At 42.1% G+C, this 15547-nt stretch overlaps 1 protein-coding gene across 12 annotated transcripts in view; it reads right to left on the reverse strand.

Moving 5' to 3' along the window:
* syne2b (spectrin repeat containing, nuclear envelope 2b) overlaps nucleotides 1–15547 on the reverse strand; it is a 437867-nt gene that overhangs the window by 71255 nt on the left and 351065 nt on the right. For all 12 annotated transcript variants that reach the window (XM_039741095.1, XM_039741096.1, XM_039741103.1 and 9 more), the window contains 2 exons: nucleotides 6296–6421; nucleotides 5768–5890 (listed from right to left, as the gene is read on the reverse strand). In XM_039741095.1, coding sequence (XP_039597029.1) covers nucleotides 5768–5890; nucleotides 6296–6421 — 249 coding nt within the window. The remainder of the gene's footprint in view (nucleotides 1–5767; nucleotides 5891–6295; nucleotides 6422–15547) is intronic.

Raw genomic sequence — 15547 nt, forward strand, 5'->3', positions numbered from 1 at the left:
ATATTCATACAAAGGCCACACAAGAAAATGATCATCATTTATAATTACTAATTTAGCTGTAGTCTTCACCAAACCTCCAAATCTCACACACACTCAATACAGTTGTGTATCCATTCAGTTTTTGAAGTAACATCATTGTGGCACCACAGACTTTCTATTAGCATACCAATGATGCCAGCATGAGAGACATTACACCAGTGAGCTGCCAACATGGGCACAAATTTAGGTCTTTTAATCGTACTGTTATTAAAGGCTAACAGATATAAATATAGGGTACAAAAATATAATCACCAAAAGCCTGAGACCTGGCACCACATTGACCCAAGTACTGGCTAAGGAGCACAAGCACAGGTTTAAAATCAAAACTATTCAGCCATATGAGACGGTCAGTAGTGCCATCTTCATAACACCGAATGCAAGATGAACATGTAACAAGCAGTAATTAGTCTTTGTATTAATTACAGAACAACATCATCTGCCTAACTTTAATAAACATTATACAGATTATTGAAATTTATAACTTTAGTTACCAGTCCACAATTTTAACTTTTTTTATTTAATTTGTCATTTAAATAAAAAAAAATACTTTTAGCAAAATGAGCATTACAATAGTGCTGAACTCCTTTATGACCAAAATAATTTGGTTACAAAAATTACAAAATCGGACTATCGTGAGGTAATTTGCAATACAGTGTAGTTGGCATACGTGTGGGAATGCCTGCCAAAGTTGACCAGTGGGATTAAAAACGCTGGCAGTGAGTAAATTTTTGGCTTCTACCACCGCGACAGCCAAAATAATCAGTGCAAGGTGCTATTCAGAATATACATAGGTGGGGGTTTGGGTTTAAGGGGGGGCCTGCATTGGTAACAACACTGAACAGAGCTCAGTCTTGGAAATGGTGCCAGTCTAATGCAGCAGTACCATTTGTGGCGGGCGCCTGGAGACGGAAGGACCGGGAAAGGGGCAATATCTCTCCCGGGATGCAAGAGAGCAGCCCCCCCTGGATTACATTGGGGTCACGGGCTTGGAACTTGGAAGCTCAACCTTGTGGGAGCCAGCAGACACCACTCTGGGAGCCGGAGTCAGGCGAGCAGAGGACAGAGCTTGTGGGAGAGGAGTGGAGGCGGTGAAAGAATAGAGAAGAAGAAAGAAAGAAAAAGAAAAGGACTGAGCTGTATTGTGGCTGTTGGTGCACTGTGTCAGGTGCTGTATGAAGAAAAAGCAAATTAAATGTGCGTGTGTTTTTGGGACTTGCGAGTCTGTTTCTATGCCATATTTCTATCATGGCAGACTGGCAGGAGACCTTCATCTTTCTAGTTTATTACCACTAAGCCACGATTTTAAAAACTCTACACAATATAGCATGTTACATAAAAGCTAAGCAAAAAGTATTCAGTTGTTCTAATACACCGGTTTCCATAGTTGTACACTTGGGACAACAGCAGTTAAGTGACTCAAAGTCAATAGGAGGCAGAGATTAAAATGGCAAATGCCCTGGACACTACACTAGGCCATTCTGTATAATACGCTAAAAGGATTGTCTACAAAACATAAAACCAACCAGTTTACAGATTCCTATTACAGACACTTTCATAACAGAATGTTGGAAGACTAGCCCAATAAAACTTCATTATTTTTATCATAGCTGCTCTATTTATTAGCTAATTATTCTTATGATGTTTGTATTAGTGAAACACTCTGAGTTGATCTATCAAGAAATGTGCTATATAAAAGTAAATATAATGAAGGTATATACTGTTGTGGCAGACGACTGAGGAAATTGCCCCACCAGGATGTCTGGAGAAGGGAAGGACCAGGAGAGGGCCAACATCTTCCCCGGGGCACAAGAGGGCAGCCCCTCTGGATTACATCAGGGCCACGGATTGGGAGCTTGGAAGCTCAACCCTGTTGGGGTCTGTGGACTCTGCCAGTGGGAACCTGGATGATCCCGGAGCCCTGGATGGCAGCACTTATGCCACACAAGGAAGTGTTGCAGGAAGTTCATCAGGGCACACCTGGAGCACATCCGGCTGCGACATAAAAGGGGCCGCCTCACTCCATTCAGGGAGCCGGAGTCGGGTGGAAGAGGATGAACTTTGCGAGTGGAGGAGTGAGGGCGGCAAAGAAGAAGGAAAAAAAAGACAATGAGCAATAGTGCTGGTGGGTTGTGCACTGTGTGTGAGGTGCAAAGGACTGTGCAGTGAGAAAATTAAATAAACTGAGTGTGCTTTTAGGACATCTGGCTGTCTCAGTGTCTGTCTGCGTCCAGGCTTCTTTTACACTGTACATATTTGAGGAGACTGATGCCAGTGTGTGTAAGCACTAGACAAAAATAGAAGTTAAACCTAAAAAATGAACAATCAGCCCTTGGTTTGTTTGCCAGAATGAAGTCTGTGTATGCGTTCCGTCAGCGTGGACAGGCCCTGCTATGAACCGGCATCCAGTCCAAAGCGGAGTCATGAATTGCACTTCAGTCCTTATAGTGCAACAGACAGGCTCAGATTCATTCATTGAAAATGGTTCTTATACTTTCCGTCTGAGTTGTTTCATCTTGACAGAGTGATCGGAATTCTCTCAGACCTGCCAAATCCAGTTCAGGGTCATTAAGGGCCTGCGACTATCCTAACAGGCATGGGAGACTCGTGCACACAGCCACGGGGACAATTTGTAATCATCAGTTCACCCCTAATGGATACAGAATGTCTTCACATCACATCACTTCACTTCACTTCACTTTTGCTACACTTTACTATGTTGCAGCCTTGGTGCTAAAATTGTTTAAATTCAATCCTTTTCCATATCAAAGGACACTCAATACCCCAGAATAACAAAGCAGAAATGGGATTTTAGAAATTTTTGCAAATTTATTAAACATAAAAAAACTGAACCATCACATGGACACAAGTATTCAGACCCTTTGCTATGACACTTAATATATGGGTCATGTACAGTACATCCCATTCTATTGATCGTCATTGAAATGTTTGGAGATCACCTGCGGTCAGCTCAATTGATTGGACATGATTAAGAGAAACACACACCTCTCTATAGAAGGTCCCACAGCTGATGTGTATCTGAGCAAAATTCAAGCCATGAGGTCAAAAGAATTGCCTGCAGAGTTTAGAGACAGTACTATGACTACACAAAGACCTGGAGAAGATTACAAAAAACAAAGTCTGCAGCATTGAAGGTTCTCAAGAGCACAGCAGGCTCTGTAATTCTTAAATGGAAGACATTTGGAGCAATCTTGAGGCTTCCTAGAGTTAACCACCTGGCTAAACTGAGCAATCAGGGAAAACAGAGATGACCAAGAACCCAACGGTCACCCTGGCTGATTTGCTGAGAACCTCCGTGAAGATGGAGGAAACTTCCAGAAGGATAACCATCACTGCAACACTCCAACAAACTGGGCTTTATGGAAAGTGGCCAGACAGAAACAGAAACATGGAAGCTTGCAGTTGCAGTTTGCAAAAAGGTACCTAAAGGACTCTCAGAATAGGAGAAACAAGATTCTCTGATCGGACTAAACCAAGATTAGTGTCATGTCTGGAGGAAACCAGACACGGCTCATCATTTGTGCAATACCATTCCAACAGTGACAACATCATGCTATGAGGTTGAGACTGAGAGACTAGACAGGGCTGACAGAAAGCTGAATGGAGAAAAGTAGAGAGATATCCTCAGTGAAAACCTTCTCCAGAATGCCACTCTAGACCAAACGTTCACCCTCCAACAGGACACTGACCCTAAGCACAAAGCAAAGACACATGAGTGGCTTAGGGACAACTCAGGGAATGTCCTTGGGTTGCCCAGCTTCAGCCAAGACTTTAACCCAAATGAAAATCTCTATAGAAACCTGATAATAGCTGTCCACTGATGGTCTCCATCCAACCAGACCAAGCTTAGGAAGATCTGCAGAGAAGAATGGCAGAAAATAACCAATTCATGGTCTGAGAAGCCTGTCGCATTAGACTCAAGAAGATTCCAGGGCTGTAATTGTTGCCAAAGGGGCTTCAACTAAGGACTGAGCAAAGAATCTCAATATTTGCTTCAATGTGATATTTCAGTATTTTTTTTTTTTAATAAATTTGCAGAAATTTCAAAAGTTCTTTTTGCTTTATCATTCTGAGGTATTCAGTGTTACTTGGTGTTTGGGAAAACAAAATAGATTATTTAGCACATGGCTACAGCATAATAAAATGTGAAAAAGTGAAGGGGACTGAACACTTCATAGAATGAAATGCAGCGGTAATGGGTGGGGGGCACTCACACTGACACATGGGGCAAACAAAATTGCCAAATTCTTGGATTAGAGAGACAGCTAGGCAATGCACTGCCTATTTATATTTACCACACTTTTGGTATTTAATACATTTGATATGGTAATTGTAACGATTAGGCTTTACCCAATTGCTTTCAACTATCTACAATCCAACCCCAAGTTCAATTTACACCACAGTTCTTTTAGTAAATCACTGCCTGGTATGCTGATCCCGATTTTCTGTTTTGTAGGACTTGTCATTTTTGTGTGTAGACAAGTTGGTTCTTTGTTTAAAACATCAGCTTTGTGGAAGCATCGTACCGATATGCTGCACTTGCCGGCTTTTTGAGCTATATAAACCTCGGCTTGTTATTTCAAGTCCAGATTTTAAGAAAAATCGCTTTTATAAAAACACAGACAATGAAAATCTCCAATCCCAATTTGGTGCATTAGAGAGTGCGTCATATACAATGGCAATTTAGCGTAGCTATGGCAGACACCATGGGATTTTAAACGAGGGGAGTCGCGGGACTTTTAAAATTGTGCACTCTGACGCAGATGACGCGCCGTGGGCTCAATGATCTTCCTTAAAATACATCAGATTACACATTCATAACACGCCAAATTGATCTTATTTGAACATTTTTGGGGGAGATAAGCGACCCCTTTGCACGTTTTCCTAATTTTGTAGTGCTGTGTCGATCTCCCGAGCACAAAAAGATACAGCGGGCGTTTTTAACCCCATGTCTCATTTGCATATGATCACGCCCCCTTTAAAACGCTCCTGCACGTTGTCCTTGTTTTTCTGTACTTTGCTTCCGCAGAATAAGTAGCCAGCCAAAGAAGTAGCTGGGAGTAAGTGGCTATAACTTCGGCCTCTTGTGGATTTACTCTTTCGGTTCATTCGGAAAGCTAAATCAAATCGATGTACGAATGCACTCTATGACGGACCATGAGTGGTGCACTTATGCCTTACGATCGGATAACCATTTAGAAAATGAATAAAAAATGTAAACACCGTATCATTGAAATCCAAATACAATGGCGGTATCAGCAGACACATTCTGTCGGGATCAACTTTTATAGTTTTGTGCCGATTTTTTAAAAGCGATCACTGCCACGGCAAACCTGGCAGGTCAGTGGGCTGTTTTGCCTGCATTCTACCAGACAGGCAACCAGACCCCCTATCAGGACCATCAGTTTCGAATTCCGACCCCCGCCACTGCTGTACCGAAATCCGCATCCCTCTGCCTTGCGGTGAGGTTCCCAAACAGACACCCCGTTCACATTCCCACAAGCCGCAACGACCACTCATCTCACTGCCTCTGCAGCCCGGCGTGCCCGTATTCACAGCCCAAAGCACCGTCCTCGACGCCCACAACACCCGCAGCGGCCATACTTCTAGGAGAGATCCTGCCGAACGCAGAAGAACTGCTTGTTAAGCACATTTGAGATGCGCAGCCGTCCAAAACCTTACAAGCCTCTCTTCCGATCCCAAGACTTACTTTGTAACACAGGTCCTCCCACAGCGTGTGCAAACCCTCGATCTGCTCGTCCAGCACCAAAGTGTCCTCCGCGATGATGAAGCGGGGCAGCATGCTCTTCATCGCGTCCAGTTCCCAGGCCTCCTGCATGGCAAAAAGAACCAGCCCCCAAAAAATTAGTTCGTGCTCTATCAAATCCAGGGGATTACACGCGGCCTGCCCCTGGCTTGGGGGAGGAGGGACCGAGGGAATAATGCGCAGGGCAGAGCCACATGGACCGAGTAAAAACCCCGGAGCTGGGAGGAGGGGGGTAACAGAGTGTGAGTGTGTGAGAGAGAGAGAGAAAAAAACCAACAATTACTTAATCCCCGTCTAACAAACACATCAGCCATGTAGTTCGGCACCCTGGCAACTTCACCCCATGCTGCCTCGTTTTGTAATGACTTACTGCCCGGTTTGCCTTCCACCTTTTAGCTTAATTACAATTTTTACCCGCATAAATATTTTTGTACTCTGGACAGCAGTTCGTCTTATGTGTGTCTGTTTTACCTCAAGGAAATGTTCCATTTTCTGAAGATCTGTCTGGACTTCACGGGACTGACCCATCATTTCCATCTTGGCATTCTGGAGTTGACAACCACTTTCAGTTATTTTATTTTCACATCTCTTCCAGCTCTGCAAATAACAACAAACATTTGAGTTAAAATATGATAGCATCTCACAGTGTGCTAACATAACAATATAAGACATCTAGGAAGCTATAAGTGGTATGTACTTCTATTTAAAAACTATGAGTATGAATTGACACAAAATCTGTTCTAGTGTAGAAAAAGGTCGCAAATTATATTTATATTAACTCTCACATTTAAATTAAATTGTAGAACTCTAAATTGAGACATGGGCAATGCTGATAAAGAATAAGTTACCCTGAGTTTCTCTTCTGTTCTTAAACAAAATGTTTCGACAAGTCTGACTCCGCATTCTTATATTTAATTTTTATCTAAAGGGCCTTAGAAATCACAAGTACAGAGTGCAACTGTTTATACAATCCTAGAACCTGCAGGATAAACGACTCACCTATGTGTCAGTGGCAGCGACTCGAATGGCGCCTTGCAGTTTCAGTACCATAACTGGAATGTCAGCTACCTGATGTTATGTTACAGCCAGGGGTTCCTTCCTTGGCCGGGGTTCAAAAGCCATTTTTTGTCTATTTAATTCTTTTTAGATGTTTCTTTGTGCTTATGCATCTTTTCTTATGTTCCTTGTTTTGTGGGTGGACCCCTGAGAGGCCGGGCCATGCACCCAACACCACAAGGGACTGCCCTCAGCCCAATGCTGGTAGAGACCACCAGACCCTTGCAGTTCATGCGTATGTGCTTTGGAGTTGGTGAGTGTTTGTGATTTTGCTGTGCTTTTGTGACTTATTCGATTAGATCTTTCTGCTCTTGACCACTCTTTGAATTTCAGATTGGGACTTTGTTCCAGAGTGCTGCTAGCCTACTGCACTTATAGGGGTATAGGGGCATAGCCCCAATTCCCTGATGTCCCTTCCACTTGTCGGTAGCAATCATCAAAATGGTGAATGAGAGAAAACAGGGTTAGCCCATAGGAGGATCAGGGGCTACAGGTAAGTGTTGGGGGCAGCACTCTCAGAAATCGCATCATTACTCGAACCCCATCTATTCACCATATTACTCCGGTCTTGCAACAGATTCATTGGCTCCCAATTAAGTTTCAAATTGATTTTAAAATTCTGCTATTAACATTTAAGGCCATTCATAACCTCGGTCCTCCATATCTATCCAACATTCTTCATGTTGCCATTTCCTCCCGTAACCTTAGATCCTCTTCCTCCATCCATCTGACCGTCCCTCTCACCCATCTAACCACCATGGGCAGCAGAGCATTCAGCTGTTCTGCTCCCAAGCTCTGGAACTCACTAATATCAAATTATTTTCAACCTTCAAATGTAAACTTAAAACCTATCTTTTTAAAATGGCTTTTTCTCTATGATTACTGTGGCTTTGTTTGGTTTTAATTTTTATATTTTCTGATGTTTTAAGTTTTGTTTATAATGTGTTTTTTATTTTATGTTTGTTCGGTGCTTAGAAAGGCACCTTGTATAAATAAATGTATTATCGACCCATCCATTATCCAACCCGCTACATCCTAATTACAGGGTCACAAGGGTCTGCTGGAGCCAATCCCAGCCAACACAGGGCGCAAGGCAGGAAACAAACCCAGGGCAGGGCGCCAGCCCACCACAGATAAATGTATTATTATTATTATAAAGCCCAGTAAGGCCCCTCCAACGATACCACTGCTTTGTTCACCTTGGATCACCGTTGCCTTTTGTGCTTCACAGAGCTTGTTTTTCGTTCACAGCATTTGAGCTACCATGAATGGTGTTTTTCTTGTGTATTTTAGCATAAGGGGGACCAATACTTTTCATTGTATTGGAACACAAAATATAATCGAACCAACATTTCATATTTTGAATGCTTTAGATTTGAGAGCACATGTTCTCATTCTGGTGCAAATTAGGTACTGAAATTCCAACGATTAGGAGAAATTCCAATGTATGATTGGTGGATTCAGATATCGTGTATTAAAATAAAGGACACCACCATAATGTGTGACCAGATGACGTTACCATACAAACATGTATTAAAAAAAAAAACCTAAAAAAATTAATTGTAAGAGTTTGTTTTCAGTATACCATAAAGCTGTTGCTTTACTCGGTTCAAAAAGCAGAAACAGACAGCACCAGAACTGGGGGTGCCGGTCTGGAAATTCCTCCCACCCAACACACATTCCTACCAGTCTTTCCTTTGATTACAAATGAAGTCACTTCCTGTTTGCTTGTGATAAATACCCCAAGCTGGGAGGTTCACAACACACTGAATGAACTCTCTGCACAAGGCGCAGTCCTGTTTGTTTTGTCTACAATGAAGTCATTTGGTTTTCTCAGGCCCCATAGACGCTTGTCACTGTGCAAATTCTGTTACAGTCCAATGCCCGCCATCAATACAGTGCAAGGCAACAGGGCAGTAAAGAGCCATAGCTGACAGTCCAAGAACATGAGTACACCTCAAGAGACTAAATAAATAAAGGTTCTTTCAGGACCCTTCATATCAAAGTGTCTTATCAGAACCAGAAATGGTACCCTTGTGGCACTGCTCTGAAGAATCACTCTGGCACCTTTGTTTTTAAGAGTGCAGATAAGCTACTTTTGAAATATTATTCTTTCATATACTGTACTGTGGATTCAGATCCCTTCACTTTTTTGCATGTTTTGTGCTAAAATCATTTAAATGCTCATCAGGCAACATGTGATTCCCCAGAAGGACAAAGCTTATAGGCGGAGTGGTGGCTCCGAGGCTAGGGATCTGCACTGACAATCGGAAGGTTGCCGGTTTGAATCCCATAAATGTCAAAAGGGACTCTGCTCTGTTGGGCTCTTGAGCAAGGCCCTTAACCTGCAATTGCAGAGCGCTTTGAGTAGTGAGAAAAGCGCTATATAAATGCAAAGAATTATTATTATTAAACATTTTTTGCAAATTTATTAAAAATATAAAAATACTGCAATGTCACTCTGAGACAAGTGTTCAGACCCTTTATTTACTCAGTGCTTTGTTGAAGCTCCTATGGCAGCGATTACAGCCTGGAGTCTTCTTGGGGATGTCATGACAAGCTTCATACACCTGAATTGGAAGATTTTCTGCCTTTCTTCTCTGCTGATCTCAATCAGTGGACAGCTGTGTTCAGGTTTCTCCAGAGATGTTCAATTGGGTTCAATTCTGGATTGGCAACTCAAGGATATTTCCAAAGATGAGCCTAAGCCACTCCTGTGTGGTCTTTGCTTTGTGTTTAGGGTCATTGCCCTGTTGGAAGGTAAACATTTGGCCAGTCTGAGGTCTACAGCACTCTGGAGCAGGTTTTCATTCCTGACATCTCTGTACTTTGCCCTGTTCAGCTGTCCCTTGACCCCCTGTCTAGTCTACCAGTCCCTGCCACGGAATAACAACCCCTCAGCATGATGCTGCCACTACCACACTTTGGGCAGTTTTGCACAGGTGATGAGCCATGCCTGGTTTCCTCTGGACATGAAGCTAATCTTGGATTCATCCGTCCAGAGAATCTTGCTTATCACTGTCTGAGAGTCCTTTAGGTGCCTTCTTGTAAACTCTGTGTTTATTTTACTGAGGACAGGCTTCTCTTTGACTGCTGTGTCATAAAGCTTAGATCGGTGGAGAGTTCCAGTGATGTTGAGTTCCTCCCATACACAACTTCTCTGGAGCTCAGCCAGAGTGACCATCAGGTTCTCAGTCATCTCTCTTACTATTGGCCTCTCCTACAAGTGTTCAGTTTGGCTGAGTTGTTTCCATTTAACAATTATGGAGGCCACTGTGTTCTTGGGGATCACGAGGACTTCACAAATTTTTTATAACCTTCCCAAGATCTGTGCTTTGACACAATCCTTTCACTAAGCTCTGAGGGCAATTCCTTTGATCTAATGCGTTGTTTTTTGCTCTAATACACATTGTGAGCTGTGGAATCCTCTAGAGACTGGTGTGTGCCTTTCCTAATGCTCATCAATTGAAATGACCGCAGGTCGTTTCCAAAGAAGGGCAACTCAATGATGAACAGTAGAATGGGATGTACCCGAACCACATTTCAGGTGTTGCAGCAAAGGGTCTAAAAACTTTTAACACATTTGGTCAGAGTTCTAAAATCCTGTTTTCACTTTGTCCGTCTGAATTATTGAGTGTTGATAGATGAGAGAAAAATAAATTTAAATCAGTTTAGCAGAAGACTGCATCATAACAAAAAGTAAAGTCAAAGGGTCTGAATACTTTCTGAATCCTGTACATACACATACAAACACAGTATTATTTACACTTATTATAATTATGGCACATTGCTTGCCAATCCTTTTTAAATGTTATATTCTGTACATCTAATTATCGTTGTCAGTATTTGTGGGTTATCAGTCTGTCAGAATGTGTTTCTTGGGCTTTGCCAGGGGAAACGCTTAAAATATTCTTTGTTCTCAGAGTATTCTAGCAAAGAGGGGCAGACATTGATGAGTTTATTGTACCGAAACAATACTTTCTTAAAGTTACAGAGCATGACAGCATAGCCTGGCATTTGAGACTACGCAACTGCTCAGCCCTGAGACTTATGAATTACAGCCCACCATAACCCTCCAAAGTTCTGCACTTCAACTAACAGAGAAGGAGACAGTGAACCAATGCGGTTTTTACAGCAGCGACTAGCATGGATTGTAAGCTGAATGATTACAGTGATCCCTCCTCGATTGTGAGGGTTGGATTCCAGAACCCCCCGCGAAAGGTGAAAATCCACGAAGTAAAAACCATATGTTCATATGGTTATTTTTATATATTTTAAGCCCTTATAAACTCTCCCACACTTTTATAAACATTTCCCGCACAGTTATACAGCACAAACCCTTTGTATTCTCTTAGATATTAGGTAAGATTCGTTGAAATTATGTATGTAAACAAACTGTTTATATACAGTAAAACCAAAATATTATTTTAAAGATATCGAGCGTCTCCAATATCACATATGTTACGATAGACAGGCTACCAGCAATAAATACGTACAATGTAAGAAAAATTGTATACAGTAAAATCTGTGTACAGTGACACTAAACGTACGTACATGTACTAAGTACTGAACATAGAACATAGATTTGTCCGATTTTAACTTTGTCCGAGTTTAATTTTACTGCACAACAAAGGAGAGCGTTACATCATTTCTAAGTAGCATCACCGTTGTTCTTCTTCCGGCAGTCTTCAATCCAAATCCCTAAAGCAGATTCCATCCGGACTACCGCCTTATTATATACACTTACAACTCGTTTTGCACCCTGGTTAAAGGACACTGCAGCCGTAGATCTTATATTCTTTTCCTCCTTCTTAAATAAAAAGAATCGTGGACTCATTGATGCTGTAATGGCATCCTACAGCAGTGTAGCTGTTCCCTTCCTTCAACATATCAAAAACTTTTACCTTTTCGGCAATCGTTAACATCTTCCGTTTGCACTTGGGCACGGCCCCGAAGTAGTAGCAGGAGTAGATCGTTTTGGAGCCATAACGAAGGGCTTGACTACGCACAAAGATAAACACAAAAGAGCACAAAAGTTACCTCTTTACACAGTGAAACACGTTGATGCTGAATGAGCGAGATGAGACTTCCAGGTTAACGCAGCGGAATCGAAGTCGACGCTCCGTCGCTGAGCCAATCATCACATAGGAACTTAACTCCGTGCTCTGATTGTGTAGCTTCTCAGCCATCCGCCAATAGCGTCCCTTGTATGAAATCAACTGGGCAAACCAACTGAGGAAGCATGTACAGGAAGTAAAAAGACCCATTGTCCGCAGAACCCGCGAAGCAGCGAAAAATCTGCATTATATATTTAGATATGCTTACATATAAAATCCGCAATAAATTGAAGCCGCGAAAGTCGAAGCGCGATATAGCGAGGGATTACTGTACTTAATACAAGCTAAGTGAAAAGTTCACATTTGTACAGTGATAGTTTCTTGTTTCTATTTTGTCAATGTTGGGGGTATCAGATGGTCCTGTAAGCATTTCCCAACAGTCAACCTGGTTCATTTATGGAACTCCCTGCTGGAAAATTTTGATGACACCATGGTGGCAGGGGAAGGTCTCTTATGTCTAAAAGATAGATATGAGACCAACAATTATGGCAGGAAATGCTGGAAAATGTAGTTTTGTCAGTGAGTAGCAAAGATTTGATAATTAAGCAATATCAGACGTGAAGCCAGTGTAGTCAAGCCAGCCATGGTGTAACGTGAATGCAAGCAGGACTTTGGTGGCCGCTTGCTGTTCTGCTCTATTAATACAATTCTCCAAGAAGATACTGAAAAGAAAATAGCAATAATCCTATCAAGAAGTGACAAAGCACTTTCATATCACAGAAACAGTAAAAGAGTTAGGATTTAGCATGGCTTTATAAGTAATAGAAAGACACTTAGAGAGCAGCCAAGGTACTGGTAGGGAATAAAAACTAGACTGGTGACTGAGGACAAGAGAGTACATCCACTGGAGCTGCCAATCAGCAAGGACTCCCCTGGACAAACGTCACCAAATCAGGCAAATGAGCTGGCCTGTGGTGGAGTACAGACCTCTTTGACATCTAAAATACTATGGCTGTTCATAGAAGACTTGACAAGACTATGCTATCCTTGCTCAGTGAGAAAAAGTTTAGTGGTACTGGAACCCAGCATGAAAAATCACGATATATCCAATCCCCTGACCTTACCAGCCAAACTCATGACACAATAAATAATGTGGGGGCTTCTGTGAAATGACAACATAAAAATCAGAGATGGCAGGCTTAAACAATTTCACACAATCATACACAAAGAAGGTAATTCAGCAGGCATTTGACAGAATAATAAGCCGACACACAGCAGCATCCAGCTGAGAGGGTGGGAAGCAATGGGTTATGGAATTTTCAGAGATGAGACTCCAAGCAGGTAAAGCCGTAAGAAATTGCAGTCTTTCAGAGTTCAGCCTCAAGCTTAGCAATCGGTGTGGCAAGACCACATGGGACACAGGCTTCCGTTCCAGCCAGCCCCTTTATCCATAGGTAAAGTCCTTCCTTAAATGGAGTGACAAGAAAACAGCATTCTGTAAATTCTGTTTCAATATAAAGTGTAAAATCATGAATTACACTTTTTACTTCTATATGAAGTAGGTAATAAACCACAACAGCAATCATTTCCGTATTTCTGAAATGTGGACACTGGCAGATTACAGAGATAAGTGTGTGGGCACTGAACCAACCTTCATTTATTTTGCAGTCCATCACCTGAGCCACTGGGCACACTAGCGATCAGTGCTAATGGCTTCGGTCAGCTAGACCAAGACCAAGCACAAGTTAGGTGTGAACACAACTCTGGTGCCTTTTGACTCCATGAATGGTACCACTGAAAAGCAGGTGACCAAGCAATTTGACAGAAGAAGCCATTGAGAAGGAGATAGAGGTGTATGTGTGATGTCTAATGGATTGCTTGTGATGAAAAACTCCAGCCATTGCATAATTGCATAAGGGAGTAGATTCACACCTGGTGGCATGGATCGGAGACTTTCTTACAGACAGACCTCAGTATGTGCATCTCGGAAACTGCAAGTCTGACATTGTGGTCAGCAACACAGGAGCGCCGCAGGGGTATGTACTTTCTCCGGTCCTGTTCAGCCTATATACATCAGTCTTCCAATACAATTATCCTGCCATGTGCAAAAGTTCGCTGACGACACTGCTATTGTGGGCTGCATCAGGAGTGGGCAGGAGGAGGAGTACAGGAAACTAATCAAAGACTTTGTTAAATGGTGTGACTCAAACCACTTACACCTGAACACCAGCAAGACCAAGGAACTGGTGGTAGATTTTAGTAAGCCCAGGCCCCTCATGGACCCCGTGATCATCAGAGGTGACTGTGTGCAGAGGGTGCAGACCTATAAATACCTGGGAGTGCAGCTGGATGACAAATTGGACTGGACTGCCAATACTGATGCTCTATGTAAGAAAGGTCAGAGCCGACTATACTTCCTTAGAAGGTTGGCATCCTTCAACATCTGCAATAAGATGCTGCAGATGTTCTACCAGACGGTTGTGGTGAGTGCCCTCTTCTACGCGGTGGTGTGCTGTGGAGGCAGCATAGAGAAGAAGGACGTCTCACGTCTGGACAAACTTGTTAGGAAGGCAGGCTCTATTGTAGGAATGAAGCTGGATAGTTTAACATCTGCAGCAGTGACGGGCGCTAAGCAAACTCCTGTCAATCATGAAGAATCCACTGCATCCACTGAACAGGATCATCTCCAGACAGAGGAGCAGCTTCAGCGACAGACTGCTGTCACCGTCCTGCTCCACTGACAGACTGAGGAGATCGGTCCTCCCCCACACTATGTGACTCTTCAGTTCCACCCGAGGGCGTAAATGCTAACATTACTCAAAGTTATTGTCTGCTTTTACATGCATTTTTATTACTCTTTAATTTAATATTGTTTTTTGTATCAGTATACTGCTGTTGGATTATGTGAATTTCCCCTTGGGATTAATAAAGTATCTATCTAATTCTAAGGCTTCAGGCCAGAGTATTTCAGCTATAATTATGCCCTGAGATAGGAAAGGTAAAGGGTCATAATACCTGAGTGAGATAATGCTGGACGTGGACACATACCAGACACAGCAGAAATCTCTAGGCCTCATTCATTTAGCAAAGCTGATTAGTCGTGAGGGGCCTGAGCTAATCCTGGCAATGCCAAGACATCTACCCTGTTTTATGTGTTAGCCAGCATTTTCCATCTGAATTATGTTTGTTTTAGTCATCTGTGATAATTTTTAATTATTATGTTTCATGTGTGCATGGTTTTTAAGTAACTTTTGTTAATTTTGTTTTATTTAAATATTATTTAGCAGTTATGTTTTGCATATTAGTGTTTGTAAGCTACATTGCTTATATTTTGTGGGTGTAACCCAAAAGGCGTGGCCTCTGTGACATCACTACTTCTAGGACTGCCTACATATTCAAGTGAAGAAGTTGGTCTCACAAAGGTTCATTGAGAAGTTGTGGACTGTTTTCCATTGTGTAAGTACGCTTTGAACTTTTTGGGGTTTTGATTATTTTTGGCTTTATCTTTGGACTTGTTACACTTGGATTTCCTTTTAAGAAACCCTTTTGGATCATTTTTTTGCCTTTTTCCTGTTTATTTTTTATGCTTCTTTTTGTTATTTAATTAAAT

Source organism: Polypterus senegalus, chromosome 18 (genome assembly GCF_016835505.1).
Source record: "Polypterus senegalus isolate Bchr_013 chromosome 18, ASM1683550v1, whole genome shotgun sequence".
Taxonomy (NCBI): domain Eukaryota; kingdom Metazoa; phylum Chordata; class Cladistia; order Polypteriformes; family Polypteridae; genus Polypterus; species Polypterus senegalus.